The sequence below is a fragment of the Ursus arctos genome, unplaced genomic scaffold (genome assembly GCF_023065955.2).
Source record: "Ursus arctos isolate Adak ecotype North America unplaced genomic scaffold, UrsArc2.0 scaffold_15, whole genome shotgun sequence".
Lineage (NCBI taxonomy): Eukaryota > Metazoa > Chordata > Mammalia > Carnivora > Ursidae > Ursus > Ursus arctos.
The window spans coordinates 55,538,694-55,560,798 of record NW_026622819.1 but is presented as its reverse complement, the minus strand read 5'-3'; the positions used below and the strand labels follow the sequence as shown (position 1 = coordinate 55,560,798).

The window sequence follows — 22,105 nt, the reverse complement described above, 5'->3', positions numbered from 1 at the left end:
TCAAAATTGCATCCACCACACACAGTTACAAGTATTTTTTTCTTGTGATGAGAACTCTTAAGATCTATTCTGGTAGCGACGTACAGTATATAATATGGTATCATTATTATTATTTAGATTCTGATGCAAACAAAGCACTAATATTTTATGATATTCATAAGACAATTGAAATATTGAGTAATGGGCTATTTGAAGATATTAAGAAATAATCATTTAAAAAATTGTGATAACCGTTGGCATATTTTTGAAGTGTTTTTTAGAGATACATGGTAAAATACAATGGATAAGATGATGTGATATCTGAGACTTGCTTCAGAAAAATATTGGGAGCAGGGAGGTGGAAAGAAAGGAAAAACCAGTATTCATCACGACTTGATAAAGCCAGAAGCTAGAGCATGGGGGGTGCGTTATAATATTCCAACTACTTTTCGATGTTGGATATTATTTTGATATCGGTAAAGTCTGGTATAATATTTGATTAGCCATTTTCTATTAAGTGCACTAATTACTTCAGTAACTTATTACTATCTTTACTAAGTGAATAACTCCACTTGCCCATGAAGCAGACCACTAGGGCCGTATCCTGAGCATGTGTAACCTGCTAGGTACGGGGAATTTAGGCAACTCATTTACCCCTTCCGTTCTGTCCCATCTGCACAATGGGGGTTATGAGAGTGCCTCCTTGATAAGGTTATTGAGAGGTTACCCAAGATAAAGGCTTTTGCACGGTGCTCTGCACAAAGGGAGTGTCTGATAAATACTGGCTGCCAATTACAGTGAGAATCTCTAAGTTTGCTGGCTTCTTCTTTTGGTAACTTATTATAGTTCTTGGAAATTGCAAGCCGAGTGGGGAAGGAAATGCAGGATTCTGGATTTTAATTAATCCCACACAGCTTTCCAAAACTAGGAAAAGATACGGGGTAGGTTGATACTCATTCACAGCTCACAGTTCTTCAGAGACTGATAACCAACAGACCCCTTTCTTATGGTAGTCTTTCAACACCGGGCAATCGTGGGATTCCCTCAAAGGCACAGCCTGAAACACAGCATGTGGCTTTCACGTCCCCTCCAGCTCTGTTTTCTGATTCTGAGCCATTTGCAAGTGCTCTCTGGGAACACCATCTAGCCCCTGTTCCACCTCTTTCCCCTATCTCGAACGTTCTCCTTATCCATACATTCCAGCCACACTGGCCGTCTCTTTGTCCTTCAAACACACCTTGTTCTTCTTGCCTTTTCTGGCAGAAGAATGCTCTGTTCCTGATTTTCACATGGCTCCATTCTTGTCATTCAAGAAGCTGAAGTGTCACCCGCCAAGGAGCCTTCCCTGCATGCCCACCCACAGTTGCTCTTCCTTCCCAGTAAATATCACTTATTTTTACTTTCATATTAGCACTTTTCACTGCTTGATAGTTTCTCGTCCAGTCTGTGTTTATTATGTTGATCCCCCATGAGTACAGAAGGTCCATGAAAGAGGACTCTTCTCTACCTTACTGACCACTGCATTCCTCTCCACCAGGACAGTGCTAGTAGAACGCACAGTAGGAACGCACAGTAGGAACTCAACATTGATCGGATTAATGCATGACTAAATCCAAGAGTCAATGAGGAGCTGAAAACGCAACATACCAACAGCATCAGAGAGTCCATATACCCTTTGGCCGTATGCATCTGTCTTATCCCAGATGAAGGTGTAGGCCAGGTTGGGAGAGGCCTGGAATGACTTCTGGAAGAGGTGCCCCTCTACAGCGACCATCAGGTGAACCTTGATAAGGTTCAGGGGCACCGTGGACTGGGTCATGGTGATCTTCAACAGAGACTTATAGCCCGCGGTCCTGGAGCTCAGGTAGCGAAGCTTCACATTGGAACCAGGGAGCTCAATTTCTTCATGAAGAACCTGGAGAGGAGACACGTGGTAGACGTACCACAGCCAGTGAATTCCTGAGGTTGCCTGTCTGTTGCCCCTCTCACCAAAGCAACATGCCTTATGTGGGGTGCAAGAACCACTTCCCATGACCGAGAGAGAGAGAGAGAAAGAGAGAGAGAGAGAGAGAAAACAGCCAAACTTTATCGTACACCATGGAGTGAAGGGGCTGAGGTTATGATTTTTGGATTAATAATTATTCCTGGTCACTGTTGTGTTTCTTTTTAAAAACCACACTGTTGGCAAAAGATGTAAATAAGAACAGCAGGCTTTATTGCTAGCTGCATGTAAGGAGGCCACAAGAGGCTGTAATTATATGAACCTGCAACTTCCAGTGACAATTGGTATAAAGCAACAGGGAGGCAATAATGTAATATGCCCTCTGTCCTAACACTGATGTAGATCCTTAAAGTGCCTCTTATCATGCATCTCTGTGACTAACAGGAATAAAAAGCAATTTGCAGGTGGGTTGCACATATGTATATTGTTTTTATTTTATTAAAAGCTCCGGTGACTGCCAAAGCCTTGAATGACAATCTGAGAACATCTGGAATGTCCAGGAGAGATTCAGTTTTCTCTCCAGCGACCCTCCATTCTATTGTGTTTCTACTTTTTGTCCCTCCCCCTTCATGTTACTTTCTGGCCCACCCAGAGAGTGAGATGTGCTGAGGGGAAGCCGGCCAGCCAGCCTGGGTGAGGGCAGTGTTGAAGAGTCCTACTCCGGTTCCTGCCCTTCCTACCTGGGTCTCAGGCACAATGGGATTCTGCCCAGGGGCCGCACTGAAGAAGGTGGACAGCGGGGAGGAGATGATGATAGGATCTGGTCGGACAAAGCCACTGAGGTCACAGCTGGGGATGGAGTTCTCCTCGGTCTTCATCACCAGGGTGTCCATGGCGTAAAAGCTATTCCACGGTAGCCACACGGTGCGTTCCTGGCTCATGAATGGTGCTCGCTCGAAGTGCAGGGTCAAGGAGGCTCCCCCGTTGGCGATCAGGTCAAACCTGGAGAGGGGGTAAGTGGGCTCACTGAGAGGGATGAACTTGCCTTTAGACAAGGCAGGGGCTCTGAACTCTGCCCCTGAGGGCAGTGGGAGGGACAGAGCACGCAAGAGAAGAACGTGGGCTTTGGAGGCAGATGGGCTGAGTTAGAACCCAATCTCTACCACTTACTAGTCTTGTGGCTGTGGGCAAGTTAGTAACCCTCTCTGAGCCCGTTTCTTCATCTGTGAATTGGGAATAATGATACCCACTTCCCAGTATGGCTGAGACAAGGACAAGCGGTGAGTGCAGAGCAGGGGTCAGCAAACTTTGCCCACGAGCTAAATCCAACCCGCCACCTGTTTTGGCAAACAAAAGTTTTACTGGAGTACAGCCACGCCGATTTGTTTACTTATCCTCTCCAGCTGATTTCAGGCTACAAAGGCAGAGCTGAGTAGTTGTAACAGAAACCATATGGCGTGCAAAGCCTAAAATATTTACTATCTGGCCCTTTACAGAAAATGTTCCCCCGCCCCTGCTGTAGAGCACTTAGCATTGTGCTGGGCTAACAGCAGTGTTCAATAAAAGCAGAGTTAGAATGCTCACTGCTAAGTCACGGGAGGGCCGCGTTAAAGCTTTCTACCATCTACCTGGACTCTTACGACATATATATTCGGTTTCCCAGAGCCTTACCTTTGGCGATACAACTGACATGTAACATTAGTTTCAGGTGACAACAATAAGGATTTGATGTTTGTATATATTACAAAATGAGGGCCACAAAATCTAGTTAACATCTACAACTACACGCAGTTACACATTTTTTGTGTGTGATGCAAACCTCTAAGATTTACTCTCTTAGCAACTTTCAGTAGGCAATACAGTGGTAGTCACTATAGTCCCCGTGCTGTATATTACATCCCCAGAATTTACTTATTTTCTAAGTGGGAGTTTATACCTTCTGAACCCTTCATCCGTCTTGCCCTGTTTCTGGTATGTTTGATAACTGTTCTTAAACCCTATTCCTGTTTGTTCCTCAAGAGCTGGACAAAGGTATATTACTAGCAAAGTAAAACAAAGGTAGTTCTTTCCCAGTTAACAGAAAAGCAGGAGGTCAATGGGGAGACGTCTCCCAATTTTAAGTTTTGTTCCTCTACCAGGATCTCAACTCTTCAAGTGTTGGTGGCGCTTTCTTGGTCACTTCAGAATTTCCAGCAATTAACAGAGTTTCTGATCATAGTAAAAACTCTGAAAATATACAGACACACTGGCTTCACCCAATTTGGGTAATACTTCTGGTAGGTTTTGTTTGTTTACTTTTCATTGTTTACTTTGTTTTTGTTTGTTTACTTTTGGTGATTTTTAGCAGACATACAATGCATGAGCGAGGAGCACATGAATACTGAGGTCAATATCAGAGCATGCATAGCCCAGCACTTTATGAACTTGTTTGTATGTTTTTGGGCATGCGTACTGCTGGGGATGGTTTTGTACAGGACACAGAAGAGAGTCAAATGTCTTGATATGGGATAGAACCAAACCCTCAATGTCTGTGGCACGCACTACTATACAACAGATTGTGTGATTCCTCGGAGCATTCACAATACATCCTGTTACTTCCAGGGCTTTGCAACCTGACCAGGCTGGAGAGGCACCAATCCTGGAGGTTGGATAGATGATATGGGAAGTGGGTTTGGGCTGTAATTAGTCAGGAAGCAGCTGAGAGGGATGGGGCAGCATAAGGTAGGGGCCGGCAGCAGGCCAAGGACTTAGAAATGTCCTCTGTGTTGTCATAGGGCTTTGCAGGGCGAGAACACTGGCTTCTAAGAATGAACGAGGGCTGGGGTAGGTCTGCACACTACACGCTCACCGTCCTAGTGCTTTAAAAGAATCAGATTTCGCTACAAAAGTGTCTGAGTGAGGGGGCACTTGGGTGGTGTAGTCGGTTAAGCATCCAACTCTTGGTTTCAGCTCAGGTTGTGATCTCAGGGTCCTAGGATCCAGCCCCGTGGCAGGCTCCTCGCTCAGTGGGGCGTCTGCTTGGGATAGTTTCGCCCCTCTCCCCTGTGCCCCTCCCCCACCTGACTCTCTCTCCCCTTCTAAAATAAATAAATAAATAAATAAATAAATAAATAAATAAATAAATCTTTAAAAAAAAAAGAAATGCGTGAGGGAGGTATCAGAAACTTTCTGAATATTGAGGTTTTGATGGAAAACATCAGATGTCTTCTTGGGGTTCCAGAGGTGGGAATATGAGAATAGCGTTATTGTGGGCTGGTCAATTTTGAAACTACCTGCAAGACTACCTTAGGACATCAGAGAGTGAGGCCAAACTCTTCACCAGAGAAAGGCAAGACCACAGATCTTACCCACATGCTACGGCCGTGATTTTCCAGACTCCAGTTTTATGGAAAAAAGCATTGCATCAGATTTACAGTAACTGTCTTCCTTGTCATTTGGAATAGAAGGCAATAGTTTGTGGGGTTTTTTAGCCCAGGGTGGGTGAGTGATTTCCTCATCCCATAGATTTCTTTTCTTCTTCTTCTTTAAATTTCAACTCCATGCCCAGTGGATTAAGGAAATAACATAGCTTTCATCTTGGTGGGGGCTGCACGGGTGCATGTTTCCAATCAGAAGATAATAGGGAAAGGTTGCCTTCTTCACACAGCAGGGTGACAGCTAAATGTATTTAATTAGACTTCTCTGATTACATCCCACCCCCTCAAAACAGGCACGAAAACAACACAGCTCCTAAAGCCACAGATGAAAGCAGAAGGGGTTCACCACAGGACACTATGTCATGTGGATCCTGTCACCCTGCACTGCCTTTGATTTAAAAGAGGAGTTTCCAAGAGCCACTCTGCCTTTTTCTGTCTAGAATCTGCCCTCCCCCAGCTCCGGCCTCAACACAAGCACACACACAGAAAAGTACTTACCTGACACGGAGAAAGGGAGAATGATGGTTAGCAGCAGCCCTAGATAAGCTGGCCCTTCTATTTGTTTTTCATTCTGGATCCCATACCATAAAGCAAAAAATATATTTGGGGGGATCCTCCCTGGGGCTCTGGCCTGGTGAGCCTCGCAGCCCACAAGGGGAAGCCATGTGGTTCTAAGCCAGGAGTACCATCTGTCTCTTCACCTGCACCCTCAGCCCTGAGTAGGCAGAGCCCACACGGATACTTACGTGCCATCTTGGCGGGTAATGGTGTAGCCGTATTTTGGGTACTTGACAAAAGACACGTTCACTCCAACCAGAGGAGTCCCATCTGTAGTTACTACTTGGCCTCGAATGAGAGAAACCAAGCTGAAAGAAAAAGAAACAGGAGTCCTGAGCCACACAGAGGAGAATAAGGACACCAGGGGGCAGGTCAAGTTCTCTTTCCCTCTTGCTGCTGTCCCCACCCATCCTCCTCTGGTCACTAAGGTAAGAAGACTTTCGACATTTCTGGATTCACATGATCACCCCTCATGGGGAGGCCTTAACGCTTGCTTTCCTTGAGGGGCAGAGCTGGTGACATGTCGGAGTGAAATCCACGGACAGCCTCCCCACTCACCTGGACGGGCAGTGGGGTCTCCTGTGCCCTTCCCTCTACCCCTGGCCTTGCTCCGTCTCTCGACGTCATTTGGCTTTTGTTTGGCTGGAGCTTCTGGCTGCCCCTCACCACTCGTGCTTGTGCCTTCGTCTGGCACAGAGAGTATTATACTCGGGTGAGAGCTTCCCCATCTGGCTACTCATTTCCTTTTCTGGCTTTGGAGAAAGGCAATGTTACTCCCCTCCTCCAGGCTGGGATGTCAGAGGGAACGGAGGGAAGCACACAGAGGTGTTTTTTTTTTATATGATTGTTAAAGAGCTGGGACATCTACATACATGTTTTTTGCTGCCCTCTAAGAGCAAACTTTCTCACAACCCGTGAGAGCCTGAGGAAAAGAGAACATGGTAGATATATTTTTTCTGAATTCTATCCTGGGTTCTGGATTCCACCTAACTCTATTTCTCTTGTATCAAATTCCTTCTATCTTGATGGGGCAGGGGTGGGGGTGGCTGAAATCCCACTCAACTTTTTTCCACTGTCAGTGAAAGCTCTCCTCTCTCCAGATCGCGTAACTAGAACTTTCTCAAGGATGTCAGTATCCAACGAGCAACTTCTGCAAAATCCCATAAAGCAACAGAGATGCTACAACAATCCCCTCAAAAACCACAGAGGCAGAAGGCACATGCCTCCTCTTACCTAAATTTTCTGATTTCACAGAGAAATGGGTTAATGGACTTCCATTTTTGCACTTAGCCCCCAGACCACCAGGCAGGTCTGCAGCTGTATGGGGAGCCTTCAAGCCACTGGGCATTTGGCAAAGACAGAGAAGTTCTCAGGTTTCCAGGTTCCTGGCATAGTCCCAGTTTCTGGTGTAGGAATCAAGCTGACCTGTTCTTTGCCAGAATCTTGTCCAAGTCTGCTCAGTTTTTGGAATGCACTTATTCCTGCCATCTCAGGTGACCCCAGAACTGGAGGGATGCTTTCTCTAGGCACCTCTCTTTTTATTAGCAATACCCCCGAGCGTTCAACTCCAACGCTTTGATGATCTTGGGAGGGTGTAGACTGTTCCACTGACAGCTCTAATTGTCTGCTACGGGCTACCTAACAAATGCATCCCATTTTTAGCTTCTGGTTCCAACTATAATGCTAGAGTCCTTTGAAAGTAGAAAACTAAATTATGAAAATAATTCTTTTGTTCAATTCCATTTTCTTATCTTAGCGCCGACTAAGATTTCTTTCATGCCTTCCGAGACACAATTTTCAATCGATGTGTGTTGATGACCACAAGGTACAAAGCGCTGGTGATGAGAAAACAAAATTGGGAGTATGTCCTGCAGCGGCCCCCCCCTATTTTATACCACTGTTATTTCTTTTAAATCATTCCTATAGCATAAGTCTTTGTAGAGCGTCCCAGGAATAAAAGGGGCCTGGTTGCCTAGGCTTCCTACCCTCTATTTTCCTAATTCTTTATTGTTGCTGGCTTCATATCGTTTCTAGGCAGACAATTCACAGAAAAGACTCAGCTAAGACATGCTATCAGTTCGTTTCTATTTATGATTATTGATGTGTAACAATTATCACATTATCTAGATAGTGAGATCTGCTCTGTAAATTATAGTGGTGGAGTCAAGGCATGTTAGTGATTTTTGTATGCCATTATCTCGGGGAAATGCCTTCTTAGAAGTCTTGAATTAACTTCTTTTTTACTCCTAGCTTTCGCCTTCATTTTTCTGTCAGAGGATAATGCACTAAAATTCACATGCTTGGTGAACTCCAACCTATGTCTTGGAGTAACATTTTGTATTTCTGAATCATGTCTCTATGCCGACATGCTGGAACGTGGGCTCGTGTGGGTGGTGTTATCTATTGCGACTTTCAAAGCTCCGGAGAAGATTTCTCTAAAGCAAGTTTCCTTCGCCCAGATCTCTGGGGCTGGTCTAGTCCACCAAATATTCCGGAGTCCCTGCCTCCTCTCCTGCATCCTGGCTGTAGATTGAGGTACCTTCTGGAAGTGGTAACTTTGATGAGGAGGAGAAGATTGAATTTTAAGGGACAAAAAAGAGAGTATCAGGAAATTCCTGGATTTAGGGTGGAAAAAATGAAATGTTAACAGGAAGCTGAACAGAGCATGGGCCTTGGAAAGATGCATTTACTGTAAGAGCAAACTGTATGCGAGCCCTACTGAAACGCTTCCAGCCTGGTGCAGGGGCCGCTCGTGACTCTTTGGCGACAGGAATTATGTTCGTAATTGAAGGGAAGCATACCTGCAGCATCCCTGTCCCAGAACTAGGATTTAACAAGCAGATACTTTTGTGATCAAAAACATTTGTGGTTTCTTTTATTTTTGAGGCGTTCTTGTATTAAAGTAATAATATAACTGTGTGAGTACATTCTATAATATTATTCTAATTTTATCAATCAAGAAAATGAAATCTATGAGGTTAAATAACTTGCCTAACGTGGCACAGGCTAGGGGGTGTCAGGGCTGAAATAGAAGAGGGCTGAGATTATTTTTTCTTTTCTATTTTATTTTTAGGAAAACAATAGGAGAGAGGCTAAAGTTGCTAGCCCGAAGTGACCATGTTAAGTGCCCTCATACTCAAATTGCTGCCAGGAACTGGGGCTGTGCAACTTTCCAGAGAGTTCCTAGGGGCTGTGGAATTAATCGGCCTTACCATTACCTCCCACCTCCCCATCCCGCCTTCGCCAGGCTATCCCAAGGGGGAGGAGCAGAATCTGAGTTGTGGCCTGATGCTGTTTCCTCCCCAAAGTCTAGTGTGGGGGGCACCAAGAGAATCATTTAGAAAGCTAGGGGCTCCCGTGAGAGGTGAAGTCTGGCATTTCCTTTGCTGGCTGGAAGCCTGCTTGAGCAGCGTACTTCCTGAGTTGCTTCTGGGCCTCCCCAGAACTAAGCGAGGATAAGGAGAAGTAAGAGAAGGCAGGCACGAGGACGATGGTTAGAGGGGTAAGGAGGCCAGAAGCACCCCACTCAAGTTCAAGGTTTCTAGAGGTTTCATGAGAGAGGACCCAGCCATCAGCTCTTATTTCCGCATGGGAAGGAGCACCGAGATGAGACAGACATCCCCCAGGAGACCATACCTGCCATCCTCACATGTGCAGACACCATCGACATCTGGACCCAGACCCACCAAGAGAGAGACTGTGATATGCAGGCGGGCCATAAGAAGACCCCTGCCTCTCTGTCCTTCCTCTCACCCCCAGAATCAGAAACAGTGCCTAGGAAGGAGAAGGGGACGGGATGCCTCAAAGACAACTCTTCCCCTTGCTCTCCTCTCCAGGGGTACAGCTCTAACTTGTCCTGGGAGGGAGGGAGGAGCCTAGCTGACTATAAAATAAACCCAGAATTTGCCCCAGGATTGCTTCAAATTAGCAACTGAGAGCAAAAGTAAACTCAAGAGAAACCCCATCATTTTGGAAAGAGAGATAAAATGCCCCAGCACGGCATCTCGCCCAAAGCAGGCCAACAGTGGGTGCAGTTGCTGGGGTTGCTGGGAGGACCGGAGATGGTCTACATAAAGTCTCTGGCTCTTCAGAGGTGCTCAATAAATTCTAATTTAGGTTATTCAGTTAATAACTGCTTTCAGAAATACCCTACTGAATGAAATATTTCAGTGGTGATCAGACAAAAGGCACTGTCAGAAGTATCTCATAAAGACAGAGACGATAACAACAACAGTATCATGATCTGAAAGCCAGACCATCCACAGATGTCTCCAGCAGGTTCTGGATGGAAGGTGGCCAAATCCCACAGAAAGGAAAGGGCCCTCTGTGAACCAGAGAGAGGAGCTGCCCTCATGGGGTAGTTTCTAGGCCAACTAGGCCCACCGGAAAACCAGAAGCACTTCTTCCCGCTCTGCCAGGAAGGAAACCCGCCACGTCGGCAACCTGTACGCACAGAAGGGTGCCCACCTGCTATTGAAGGGGTTGTCTCCGGGGATGATGTGGGTGCTGTCCTTGCCTGCCAAGAGCTTGATGCGGTCGTAGAAGGATTTCACCGCAGGCGAGTCTGTCTGGCTCTGCTGAATGATGTCCAGGGGGTCCCGGGACCCTCGGCAGAGCAGGCTGTTCTGACAGGCCGACTGCAGGCAGCAGTCGGGGTCCAGGCAGTCCACCAGGCCATCTAGAAGGGCAGAGAAGGGTCAGGGTCAGTGAAGCTGCTGAGAGATGCTCATACCTTTGTCAGAACAGCACCCGCCCTTCCCCAGGGCTTGAAACGGCAGGTCTCACACAGCCAGTCTAGTTTAATTCCAGTACGGATGCCGAGGAAAGAAAAGCCCGAGAGGAAATCATCGACAGTGTGGACAAACGATTATCTCCAGGTTGCAGATCAGTGTGTGTCTCCCTTCTTTCTTTCTTCGGCTTTTCTAGGATTTCTGCTTTTTCGGTTCTGAGCAAGTATTACTTGCGTGGTTGGAAACAAAAACAAACATTTTGCTTTTGAACAGCACAGCACAAAAAATTATCCATAGCCAGTTCTTGGGGCCTGTGCTAACGGGCGCGCCTGTAATCAAAATGTGGGGGAGCCCCTAAGTCCTGCTGGAATAGAGAAAAATGTTCCATCCCCGCTCCCTCGCAGACAGGGAGGGTACTGCTGATCAGTCGGACAACTGGGTGGGGTGAGTTCTACACTTTCCAGGAAATGTGGGGAGAGGGCTTTAGTTGGAGTGCCCAGAAGTTAAGCTATCGGTTCGCCGAATTACTTCTGGGGCGACCTTGCCGCACACCTGTAGTGCTTTGCCCATTCTGATTTACTTGCCCAGATCCCTGCCCCTCCACCCCTTTCCTGTGCTGATTCCTATCATTCATCTACCATTGAACAAATATTTGAGCGCTATCCATGTTCTGGAGATGAAACATGGAACAGAGGATGAAGAATGATGGCGTTTGTTCTTAAGGAGCTGATGGTACAGTGGGGGCAGAAACAGATATGACTTATCCTCTAACACCCAGACTAGGTATGGCCACCTCTTCTAGGAAGCCTTCCTGGTGATGCCTCTGGCTAGGTTAGGGTATCCCTGCTCTGCATATCCCTGAATCAGAGTTTCCCAGAGAATAGTTCTGCATCAAAATCCCATGGGGAGAATCAAGGGTCTACCCCGGGGCTTCCCAGGGAGAGCCTCCAGAAGCAGGCCCTGGCACCTGCCTTTTCCAGGTGATTTTAATGCACAATAAGTTTTAGAAACCCTTGGTAATGCCGACTTCGTTGTGCTAGAATTTTCTCTGGGTGCTCGCCTTCCTGTCTGGAAAATGAGCTCTTTGAAGAGAATAACAGTGTCTTATTCATCTCTATATTCACAACTTACTTAGTGCCAACCACGGAACTGGGCACCCAACAAAGGTTTGTTGAATGAATAAACGACCGTTTCCCCTTCTCGCGTGTGTTAGGGCTGGGCATGGGAATGTTTTGGGCAGCCTTTGCTCCTTGGAATTCCCTATTCGAATGGATTAGTTGGCCAACCCTGATTCACTCTGCTGGGTGAACTGACTGAACACACAGAAGAGAGAAAGGCTTGGAGAATAACTTGCTTGCACTGCCCAGATTTGATAGCAAGGTACTTTGCGGCCATAATTAACATCATAGGAACTTGTACTCAGACCCTGGGCTGTGACCTGACGAACACGTGTCCTGGAACACTGAACCAGAGGCCTGCCTGCGTGCTTTCAACTTACTACAATGTAATTTTTTGGCATTACTCTTTTCGTTTGGTTCTGCTAATGAAATTGAAATATGTAATTTCACCAAAGTTCCACTGTAATTTAGCAATTAATGTACAATTATTTTAATGCATTACTTTCTTTTTAGCAAACAAACAAATTAGGAGGTTGTGTGTTTTGCTGGGCTTTAAATTACTAAAACTAGCCTCTCATTTTCCACATGGGCAAATGCTGCTTCCGTGGCTCGTAGCACATTTAGATTTACAGAATTTCCTAGAAATGCAGACGCGGGAGGGTGAGCAGGCACGCACACACTTTAAATTTAGAGACTTTCCAAGTCGAGGCTCTGAACACCTCTGCCTGATGTGCTGGCTGCATCGGGGACTCCCCAGAGGCTCACAAATCTCAGACCCAAGGAACAGGGCCAGAGAATTGTATCTCAGCAGCAGGACGATGCTGGGGCACCGTCTCAGATCTATGTTCAGATCGTATAGTGGATCCCAGAGCCCTTGGCAGAATACGGAAAAGACAAGAAAAAAATCCGCATAGCATGCTGCCTTTAACATCACCTTCCACGGACTGCCTTTGCCAGACAGGAGGAATCTGCCGTGGAATGCCTGCTTTGGATTTAAAATTATCCCGCTGAGATCTGTTGGCGGTGCTCCCTTCAGCAGATGCAGAAACTTCTCAGGTGAGAAGAAACACGTTGCTATTAGCACTATAGATTTCCTTAAGGCCGCCGGCCTCTTCCCATTCGAAGTTCCATCTGTCTCGGGTGGCCTCTGCCTCCTGAAGCTGGGAACATCTCCTACCCCCCATCCGATTTACCACCCCCTCCATATGACCAGCTGGAGAACCTCATCGGGCCCAAACAGTAACTCAGGACAGTTTTCCAATTAAGCACTCAACACCTTCCTCCCACACGCTTGCTCATCTGTTACTCGTTCTGGACTTGAGACTTCTTCAACAGTGTGGACCTCAAATTTCCCCACTGTTTTGTCGATTCGAGGGCTTTTTATTTAAGGGCCTGTCTGGCAGGAGATGTCCTATAAACACATCAGCAATAGCAGATGGCAAATGTTAAAAACAGAAAGAAAAAAAAAGGATAGAAATGATTTCCTCCCACATATTTACATTTACCTGCTCCGGAGATGGCGCATTTGGGGTTCTATCGGTTATTAAGTGTGAGCATACGTTATGCCTGTAATGACCTCATCATGTTGCGTGATTATGGGCTGCTGCTGCTGAACGCTTTCCGACGACACCGTGAACTTTAAATTGGCACTCCAATCTCCCAGTGGCCTGTCAGTCATGAGAGCCGCATCTTTATGCCAGCAAGCCCCTCGCATGGAGTCTGACATGGCAATCTTCAGTAAATTACCCTGTCACTGACAATCTTGCAGTTATCTCGCAAACAATCAAGCAGGCAATCAAACTGTTCTGAATTGCCAGTTCAGGACCTGAGAGGCTGCCGGCGTCTCTATTCAACAGGGGCGCGAGAGCGGCACAGCCCTCCCCGACACTGGACGGTTTCTTTCTCTGTTTATCCACCTACTTGTTTGTCTGGTGGGCTTTTTCCCAGGGAAGGTGGGGGGAGAGGTGTGTGGCGTCCTCGAAAAGGACCCAATTCTGACTCAGTGTTTGGGGAAAGTGACCCAGGCCTTCCGGACCGGGCCCCGTAGCAGTGTGGCACGTTTGCGTCACGTGACCTCATTTACTTCACTCCGTGAGATGTGGCCATGGAGAATTATCTAGGTGCTGTCAGAAGGCAGGCTCAACCACAGCTCTGGCTGCATGCCACACGCATATGTCATACGCTAATTGTAATGGCCATTTCAGAGAAATATGGACGTGGAGAAACTTTCTGGGAACAATATGTGAGATATTCTTTTTATTGCTTTTGATAAAGAAAATCAGAATCTTCCGTAACAGGTCTAGCAAAAGGAAGCAGAAATCAGGATGATGCTAAATTGAATCCTTTGGATTAGAATTCCTAAGGTAAAATTTTAACCAAAAAGCCTACACAGTGTCTGAGGGAAGAGCCTGGCCTCTGGAATCAGACAGATTTGGGTTTGAGGCTCATGCCCTCTAGTCCCTGGCTGTGTAAGTTTGGAAAGATAACCAACCTTGCCGAACCTCAACTTCTTTGCTTTTAAAACTGAGTTATAATAATGCATATATCATAGGATTCTGTGATGGGGAACAAATGAATTGAGATGTATATATATCAATATATATAATGTCAGTCTGGCATAGAATGTATTCAATGAACCGTGGTATTACTATAACCAGAAACTCTGCAAAGTTTTCAGCTTTTTCAGTTTATAAAAACCGGACGTGGATATCAGTGAAATTAATATCCCCTGTTGGAGTCATTCACTGGTGTGCGCCATGGGTAGGTTGAATCTTGGCAAGAATGTGATGTTTCCACATAGTGATAAGTTACTCGGCAGTGATAATAAATGCTATCGATTGAACAAGATTTAGATAAATCTTGATTTCAATCCTCACGGCAACCCCGCAGAGCAGAACAGAACCCTTAAGCTGCACACTCCGGACCAGGGTGGCTGGGTTTGCATCTCAGAGCCGGTGCAACCCATCTGCTGACCCTTTGCAATGAACCGCTCTGCACCGCAGCTCCCTCACGTACAAAACGTAGGCGATGATGGCGTTAGAAAGTGCTGTGTGGAGGATTAAAACAGTTCTTACATGCACGGCACTTGGAACGGTGCCTGGTACAGTGACTACTCGGTGAACTATGTGTTCTGCCCATTATCACGCCATCATCCGCCCTAGAGAGTTGGAAACTGAGGCTCAGAGAAGCTAAGCAAGTTATCCAAGTGGCTTAGCAGCAGCTCTGGATGAAAAGTAGGAAAAGGCAACCAGTGAGATCCTCACCTTCTGGCTTCTTCATTATCAGAAGGAGGAGACCTTTCTTTCCCAAAGGGAGTCTGAAGACAGGGCAGTGGACACCCATCAACTGAGAAAGGATGGGTGGCCGCGAGATTTAATTCCTTCTGCAGGCCTGCCTACAGCCACCGCTGGGAAAGAGTCAGGCTGGTTGAAACAAGCTTCTAAAAAGGAATCAACAGGAGAAACAAGATGCTTGGGAATTCATTCCCTGCCGTGCAGGCTGCCGGGGACCGTGCTATTTACCTGTGAGATCAAACCCCCATTCAGCTGTTTACCATTGGCACAAGGTGGCACTTGCCTTCTGGGCTGGCTACAAGTTTGTGTGAGCTGTTTCCAGCCCTTGCCTAGTTCGCACCGTTGGATTTTTAAGGGAGCTCCTGAATAGGCAAAAGACAGAACCTCAAAGCTTTCCCCAAACACATACTAGTGAAGCTATGCTGAGTGGGGAGGAGGCCACGGGTCAATGGCGAGGCTGCAGAGAGCCATAGTAGATGCTGGATAGTTCAGAGTTGGCTGAAACATGCACATCTTTTCTGTTGGGAAAGGCTGCCTGAGTCCGCACATCACTCTTACGGAGAAGGGAGGTCTCTAGGAATGAGAGGGTGTTTATTTCATTCATTTCATTTATTTTCCTCTTTGATCTTTGTAAACTGGGCAGCTTATGGAGAATCCAGATGGAAGCATTTTGCTCAATTTTGGTGGCTCTTATTCCCTGTGTATGCAAGTGATTCCCTTTATAACTTGCCTGAACTCTCCCGCTTTCTTGGGTATTAAAGGCTTCAGGAAAACATCTAAATTTACGTTTCTTAGTTTCATTTTGTGACACAAAATCACCTCCAACAATTCACTTCAGGTGTCATGGAGAGCTCTGCTAGTGTCTGCACATAGGACCTGACTGGGAACTGGTCAGCATCTCAGATTTTAAAAATGAACCCCACACTTTTCAGATCATGGTCCGATGAGAGGCATCACCAACCACCAAATCTACCTTCCCTACTCGTCTGGCCAAGAGGCTGCTTAAAACTAGGAAGAGTACACACGGTTCCATTTATAGGATGTTCAGAATAGGCAAAGTTAATCAATTATGGTAAAAAGTTAGAAACTGTAGTTACCTTAATGGGGAGGTACTGGCTGGGAACTTGCTGGGTGCTGGAAATGTTCTAGATCTTATTCACCTGGCTATACACACAACAAGGTGTGCATTTAAGACAATGCAATTTATATACTTGCTAACAGACTGACTTTAGGCAAGATACCAACCTGCCTGTGTTCTGTCTTCCTTATTTGCAGAGTGGGCATGATGATGACACCTCCCAGGAGCAATGGGAGGACTGAGATAACCCACACTGGGTGGATGAACAGCTGTGAGCACCTAGTAACCTTGTACGTGCTTCTGAATCTTTTCTACTTCTTTTCTTCTTGGCATCGTATAGGTTCGTTTAGCATACAGAGTGAGGTACTTGCCAAGTTCTCATTTCCCCAAGGAAAATAGAGGGAATCCAGGTGGTGGACCCAATAAATCGTAGGGCCCTTCTTGAGATCAGTTAGTGATGGCGAAGTAGAAAATTAACAAAGAGTGGAGAAAAGTGGGGAGGCAACAAGTTGGGGCAAGAAGGAAGAAGCGTGTGCTGCTTGCTCTTTGAAGGGAAATAAAGGAGTGGTGGAAGCTGGCTGGCAAAGGCCAAAGGCACCTGAATGGCCAGGCGCATTAAGTGGCTCTGGAATAAAAAGAAATATGGCAACCCTACAATTTTTTTGCCTTGGGAGTTATTATTTTTTTTAAGGTGAGCTCCTTTAGGACCATATCTAAGTATGTGGGGTCCCTAGCAAATATTTTTTTTGCCACGCCTCTGTCTATATAAACAACCTGAGTTACCCGAATTGACATATCAGCACCATTCTCATGCTGATCTCACAAGATCTTGCAAAACACTCCTGCAGCCAACAGGAGCAATCTACTTGCCAATATGTCTACTGGAATTAAGATTGGGCACTGGGCCCTGAGATATCTCATAAATGCAAATCCCCAAACATCTCTCAAAATCTGGTCAACCTCACATGCATGGGGATGGGGTGAGGGATGGTAGAGGGTCAGAGAACACTCTGAAAGGGAGAAACTGCTGACCCTGGCGAGTCCCTGCCACTGGGGGAGCACTTCGAAAATTTCAAGAAGAGGGGGCACTCCAAAGTTCAAGGACACCCAGAATAGCACTGGATTCTTGGCCCAGTTAGACATATAACAAAAGAATACAGGCTTTAGAGTCGGAATGGTTCAAACCTGTTCCATAATTCATTAGCTATGTAACTTTGGCAAGTGACTGACTTCCTGTGACTCAGTTTTCCCAGCTGTAGAATGGACTCAATAGTACCTAATTCACCAAAGAGCATGGAGATGCTATAAGATGGTGCATATGAAAAGAGATGGTGAAGGTATTGCACTGAATGCACAGCAAAAGCTCCACCAATGGAGGCTACTCTTCATGATATTTTCTGCTCTCCACCAGGGAAGGCACTGTTCCATTTGCATTTTACCCAATGCCTGCTGACAAGTTGGAAGGGAGGGATAATTGAAAGTATTCTGGCTTGATGTAACTAAAAAGTGAAAGGAGCAGGCAAGGCTGACTTGATTTAACCTGGCAATATGAGATTAGTTCTTCATTGCCTCTGTTAGGTCTCCCGCATTGCCAACCTTTTAAAGCAATAGATTGGCTGACAGGGTGCTCATTTGGAAGGTTTCACCTGCCATTAATACCCTGGCTGCCTGATGGACCATCGTTACGCAGGCATCCCCTCCCTTCCAACCAGAGCATGCACCATTCTTAAATATTGCAAGTGAAATTGTATTTGCACTCCTTCTGGAAGGCCTGTTGGAAGCTTTTCTCTTGCTTTGTGCCAACTCTTTTTTGACAGTCTCTGAGTTCCAAGGCCAGAGATCCTTGCCCCAAAGCACCTTTGGCTTTTCTTATGACTTAGCAATGGAAGATCAATCATGTCTGACCAGAGATCTGGCAGAGTGGAAGCCCCACTGAGAGCTGCATTTTCTGGGTTTTCTACTCTTCAGGATGGATGTGGGAAAGAAAGCAAAGGGTGCTTAGGAAAACCCAGGCACTGTTACTGAAGACAGGAATATAATCTAGGTAAGACCACTTCTTAAAAGGAATTTGGCTTACCTTGAAGCTACTGGGCATCTGGTCAACCCCTCACGCATGGGGGTGAGGGTTGGTGGGAATTTTATGACAAGGAGCTTGCAGTGTATGTCCATTTTTTTTTTTTTTAGTTTATGGAAAAAACAAATGGAAAAAAAAACACCCAAAACAAATATCATCAATCAAAACCTTTAAAACCAATGTTTCTTAAAATCTAACCAGCATTGAAATCACCTGGGACTTTGTTAAAATATAGATTCTAATTCTCTGGTCCTACTGTGGTCTGCATTTTATTTTTTATTTTTATTTATTTTTATTTATATATATATTTTTTGTGGTCTGCATTTCTTACAAGTTTCCAGGTGATGCTGCTGCTGTCCTGAGCACTAACTTCCAGAAGTCAGGCACTAAAGCACTGTTGGTCAAGGTGTGCTCCCTGACCTCCCGACCTGGAACCACCTCAGTGATTTTAAAATGCTGATTCTTGCTGTCACCCAGGCCTACTGAATTTCTGAGTGTGAAAACTGAGAATGTCCATTATTTTTTAAGGATTTATTTACAGAGAGAGACATAGAGAGAGCATGAGCGCATGAGTGCAATTGCAGGGGAGCGGCAGAGGGAGAGGGAGAAAGAAAATCTCAAACAGACTCCCTGCTGAGCATGGAGCCCGCTGACATGGGACTTGATCCCACGACCCTGGTATCATGACCTGAGCCAAAACCAAGAGTCATACGCTTAACTGATTGAGTCACTCCAGTGCCCTGAGAGTGTGTATTTTAAAGAAGATTCCCAGGTGATTCTTTTGCCAGCTAAAACTCAAGGACCCCTGTTCTGAATTATTGGAAACATCCCTCAAATATCCATAGCAGTACATCTGACTCTGAGTGACTAAAGGAGCTTTCCCGAACTATGTCTGCTGGGGGATATTAATAGGAATTCCCTGAAACACAGAAGTGGAGGTAGCACTGGAAGATCTGTGGTCAAAAACAACTTGAGAGATGTTGGTTAAACAGTTACACTAGTTTCTTTACAGCAGGACTTCTCAGAGCGTTTGATGGGTGAATATGCATTATGAATCTCTAATGTTGCAACGGAGCACGTAGCATTTCCTGACCGCAGACCCCTTTTGGCCCAGAGCATCTCCCCACAATAGTCCAGTGCAATACAGGTTGGGAAGCACTTCAAGAAGATAGAGCTCTAGGCTTGGGAGCTCTATCCTTGGAAGGACCAGCCACACCTTCCTCTACTCAATAGCCCTATGCTTGACTGATCTCATAAAATGCACGCTTTGGGGTGATTAAGTACAACACAAACCACATCATCACTACTAGCACATAAGCTCAGAGCCCCTGTCCTTGGCCTCCCAGTGCCTCCCAAAGCCAGCGTATTTCAGCATAGAGGCCGTATGTTAGGAGACATCCTGGGAGTCAGTAGAATGATGAAGCATTAATGGCAACCACGTCTAATCAGAGCTAATGGCTGGCACTTATGAAAAGCTTACTAGGTGACAGGAACTGTGCTAAGTGCTTTACCCACATCCCTTCGTTAAATCACCACCAGAATTCCAGGGATCACCAGCGCCACTGTTTACAAGTGAGGACCTAGAGATTTAGAAGGAGAGTAAAGAACTAGCCTAGGCCCACACGGCTTCGACACGCTAGGACTGTCTTTTGACCCAGGGTGCTGCACTCTGAAGCCAAGTCCTACACGAAGCTGCCCTGTAAGCGCGGTTAGAGTAGAACATTCCAAATCGACACAGGAGTGCCCACCACCATGACATGGTAGTGCCTGCACTAAGCTCTTTTACTATGTCGAACAGGGACAATTTAAATACATATTGGAGGGAGATTTATTTTGTGAAACGCTGGGACGCAGAGTGTCTTTGCCGGCCCTCTGCCCCAGCTCCCACTTCTGACGGGTGGACCGCCACACGGCTGTTCCTCGGCCTGCACTGGAGCCCCGCTGTGTTGCCCCCTGCCCCCTGCCCAGCCATCAACCCGCGTGTGCACACGGACCCTGGGAGGTGGCTTCTGTAGCCTCCATTTTGCAGAGGAAGAAACTGAGGCTCAGAGAGGTTAAGAGCCTTGCCCACAATCACACAGCTAGTTAATAATGGAGGGGTGAGTAACCCTTTGGCCGTCCAGCTCCAAAGCCTACGTTTGGCTTCTATCTTCAGTTCCTCAGAGGAGGTGTGAAGAGTCACGGCCATATAAAGGCACCTGTGAATGGTGTAGGACGTGGGGGAGGAAATGTCGAGGCTTCGCCAAACATCTTCATTCTCTAGTTCTTTCTCTTAGCCTCTCTCTCTCTTTCCTCTTCCCCCTTCTCTCCCCCCTTCCTCTGCTGCCTGTCCTCAACCTGGACAGAGTCGCCAGGAATCATGATCTCACTTGATGAGAGTTTGCCCACCTTGGACATTCCCTGACAGGCCTCTCGGCACAGCCTCACCCTTGTTAGCCTAGGGCCATGTTTTTTAATACCTGGGGGATTTCTATCCTGCCTACTGCTATCTACCCGCTGTTCTGTTACAAAAACTACTGGCAAGAGAGAGCAAGGGTCTCTGATCTCAGCCACCGATGTCCCCAAATGCTCACCCTCTGCCCGCTGTTTCGGCCCCTCCCCGCTGCCCCCCATCAACGTCCCTTTCAAAGAGCCCACTGACAGGTCAGACAGAAGCCAGCCCAGCAGGGGGTGGCGGGCTGGTGGGGTGCCAGACAGTGACCTGCTAGGCCCCTCAGAAAGAAAAGGGGCTGTCACCACCGACACCTCAGAGCAACAAACCGGAACAGTTACTTTCTGCCTGAAGAGAGACCCTGTCTCCTGGAGGCAGGTGGGAGGACTGGCCCCTGAGCTGGGAGAATTAGCAGAGGGCATGATGCCTGTGCTCCCGGTACATAAAGAAGTAGCCCTAGACTGCCAAGTGGGGAAGGGACGAGGCTCGGCTATCATGAAGGTTCCGGCTGGATTAGGGAAATCAGAAGTACTAATTCCTAAACATGGCAAGGCTTCAGGTACTGTGCTTAGCACGCCCTGGAGATCTCATTTCATCTTCACATTCGCTCTGTGGCGTAGGGCCTAGGAGCCAGTACTGGACCGCCAATTAACGTCACAGGATCTGTGTTTGCAACATACTGGCTGTGTGGCCTTAGGCTAATCAGCTTACTTCTCTGAGCCTCAGTTTTCTCATCAGTAAAGTGGAAATAATAATACTACTCGTTTAATAGGGCCTTTGTGAGACATTAACTAAGCTTGTGCAAAAGCATTTAGTGTAGAGCAACCATCTGTTTACTCTGGCTTTACAGATGGAGAACCCAGGCCTGGAGAGGTTACGTTATTTGCAAGGTCGGGCAGCTGCCCGTGAGTGGAGGAGCTGGGATTCGCACACAGCTGGCCCAGCCCCAGATTTGCTGATCTCGCTCACTACTCTGGGCCTCCCCAGGCTGGCCATGGTTTGGGAGGTCTGGCTTCACTCACCGTGATTCTCGGCAGCCCCTGCCTTTCCTCTTGTCTCAGAGGAGGACAACGGGGCTTGCATACCTACTGCACTAGCCCACGGGAAGTCCATCTACAGGGTGAGCCAAGTTGACAATAGATGAAGAGCAGTTTAACCACGTGTTCACATCTAACTGAATAAACACACAGCCTACCTTTACATTTTTGTTTGCATTAATGAAAGGGTGTGAATGGTCTGTAGCGACTTGGGTGTCATTGTATGGATGTGTTTTTTTAATCCTAAAATGCAACATATTCATACTAAAATACTGTGTTGAATAAAAGACAACTGCTTTCTGTCCTAGAGACTTCTCATTAAAACTTCCATTCATTCAGGGGCGCCTGGGTGGCACAGCGGTTAAGCGTCTGCCTTCGGCTCAGGGCGTGATCCTGGCGTTATGGGATCCAGCCCCACATCAGGCTCCTCCGCTATGAGCCTGCTTCTT

At 46.6% G+C, this 22,105-nt stretch overlaps 1 protein-coding gene and 1 long non-coding RNA gene across 13 annotated transcripts in view; one reads left to right on the top strand and one right to left on the bottom strand.

Annotated features, from left to right (window-relative positions):
• Nucleotides 1-16,768, top strand: part of LOC113264063 (uncharacterized) — a 101,500-nt gene extending 84,732 nt beyond the window's left edge. Inside the window, exon 10 of the long non-coding RNA XR_008959233.1 lies at nt 16,312-16,768. This is a non-coding gene — a long non-coding RNA (uncharacterized LOC113264063). The remainder of the gene's footprint in view (nt 1-16,311) is intronic.
• The window catches only part of TENM2 (teneurin transmembrane protein 2), a 523,183-nt gene that overhangs the window by 74,562 nt on the left and 426,516 nt on the right, over nt 1-22,105 (bottom strand). For all 12 annotated transcript variants that reach the window (XM_044388563.3, XM_048224309.2, XM_048224310.2 and 9 more), the window contains 4 exons: nt 10,363-10,573; nt 6,084-6,203; nt 2,662-2,923; nt 1,627-1,894 (listed from right to left, as the gene is read on the bottom strand). In XM_044388563.3, coding sequence (XP_044244498.2) covers nt 1,627-1,894; nt 2,662-2,923; nt 6,084-6,203; nt 10,363-10,573 — 861 coding nt within the window. The remainder of the gene's footprint in view (nt 1-1,626; nt 1,895-2,661; nt 2,924-6,083; nt 6,204-10,362; nt 10,574-22,105) is intronic.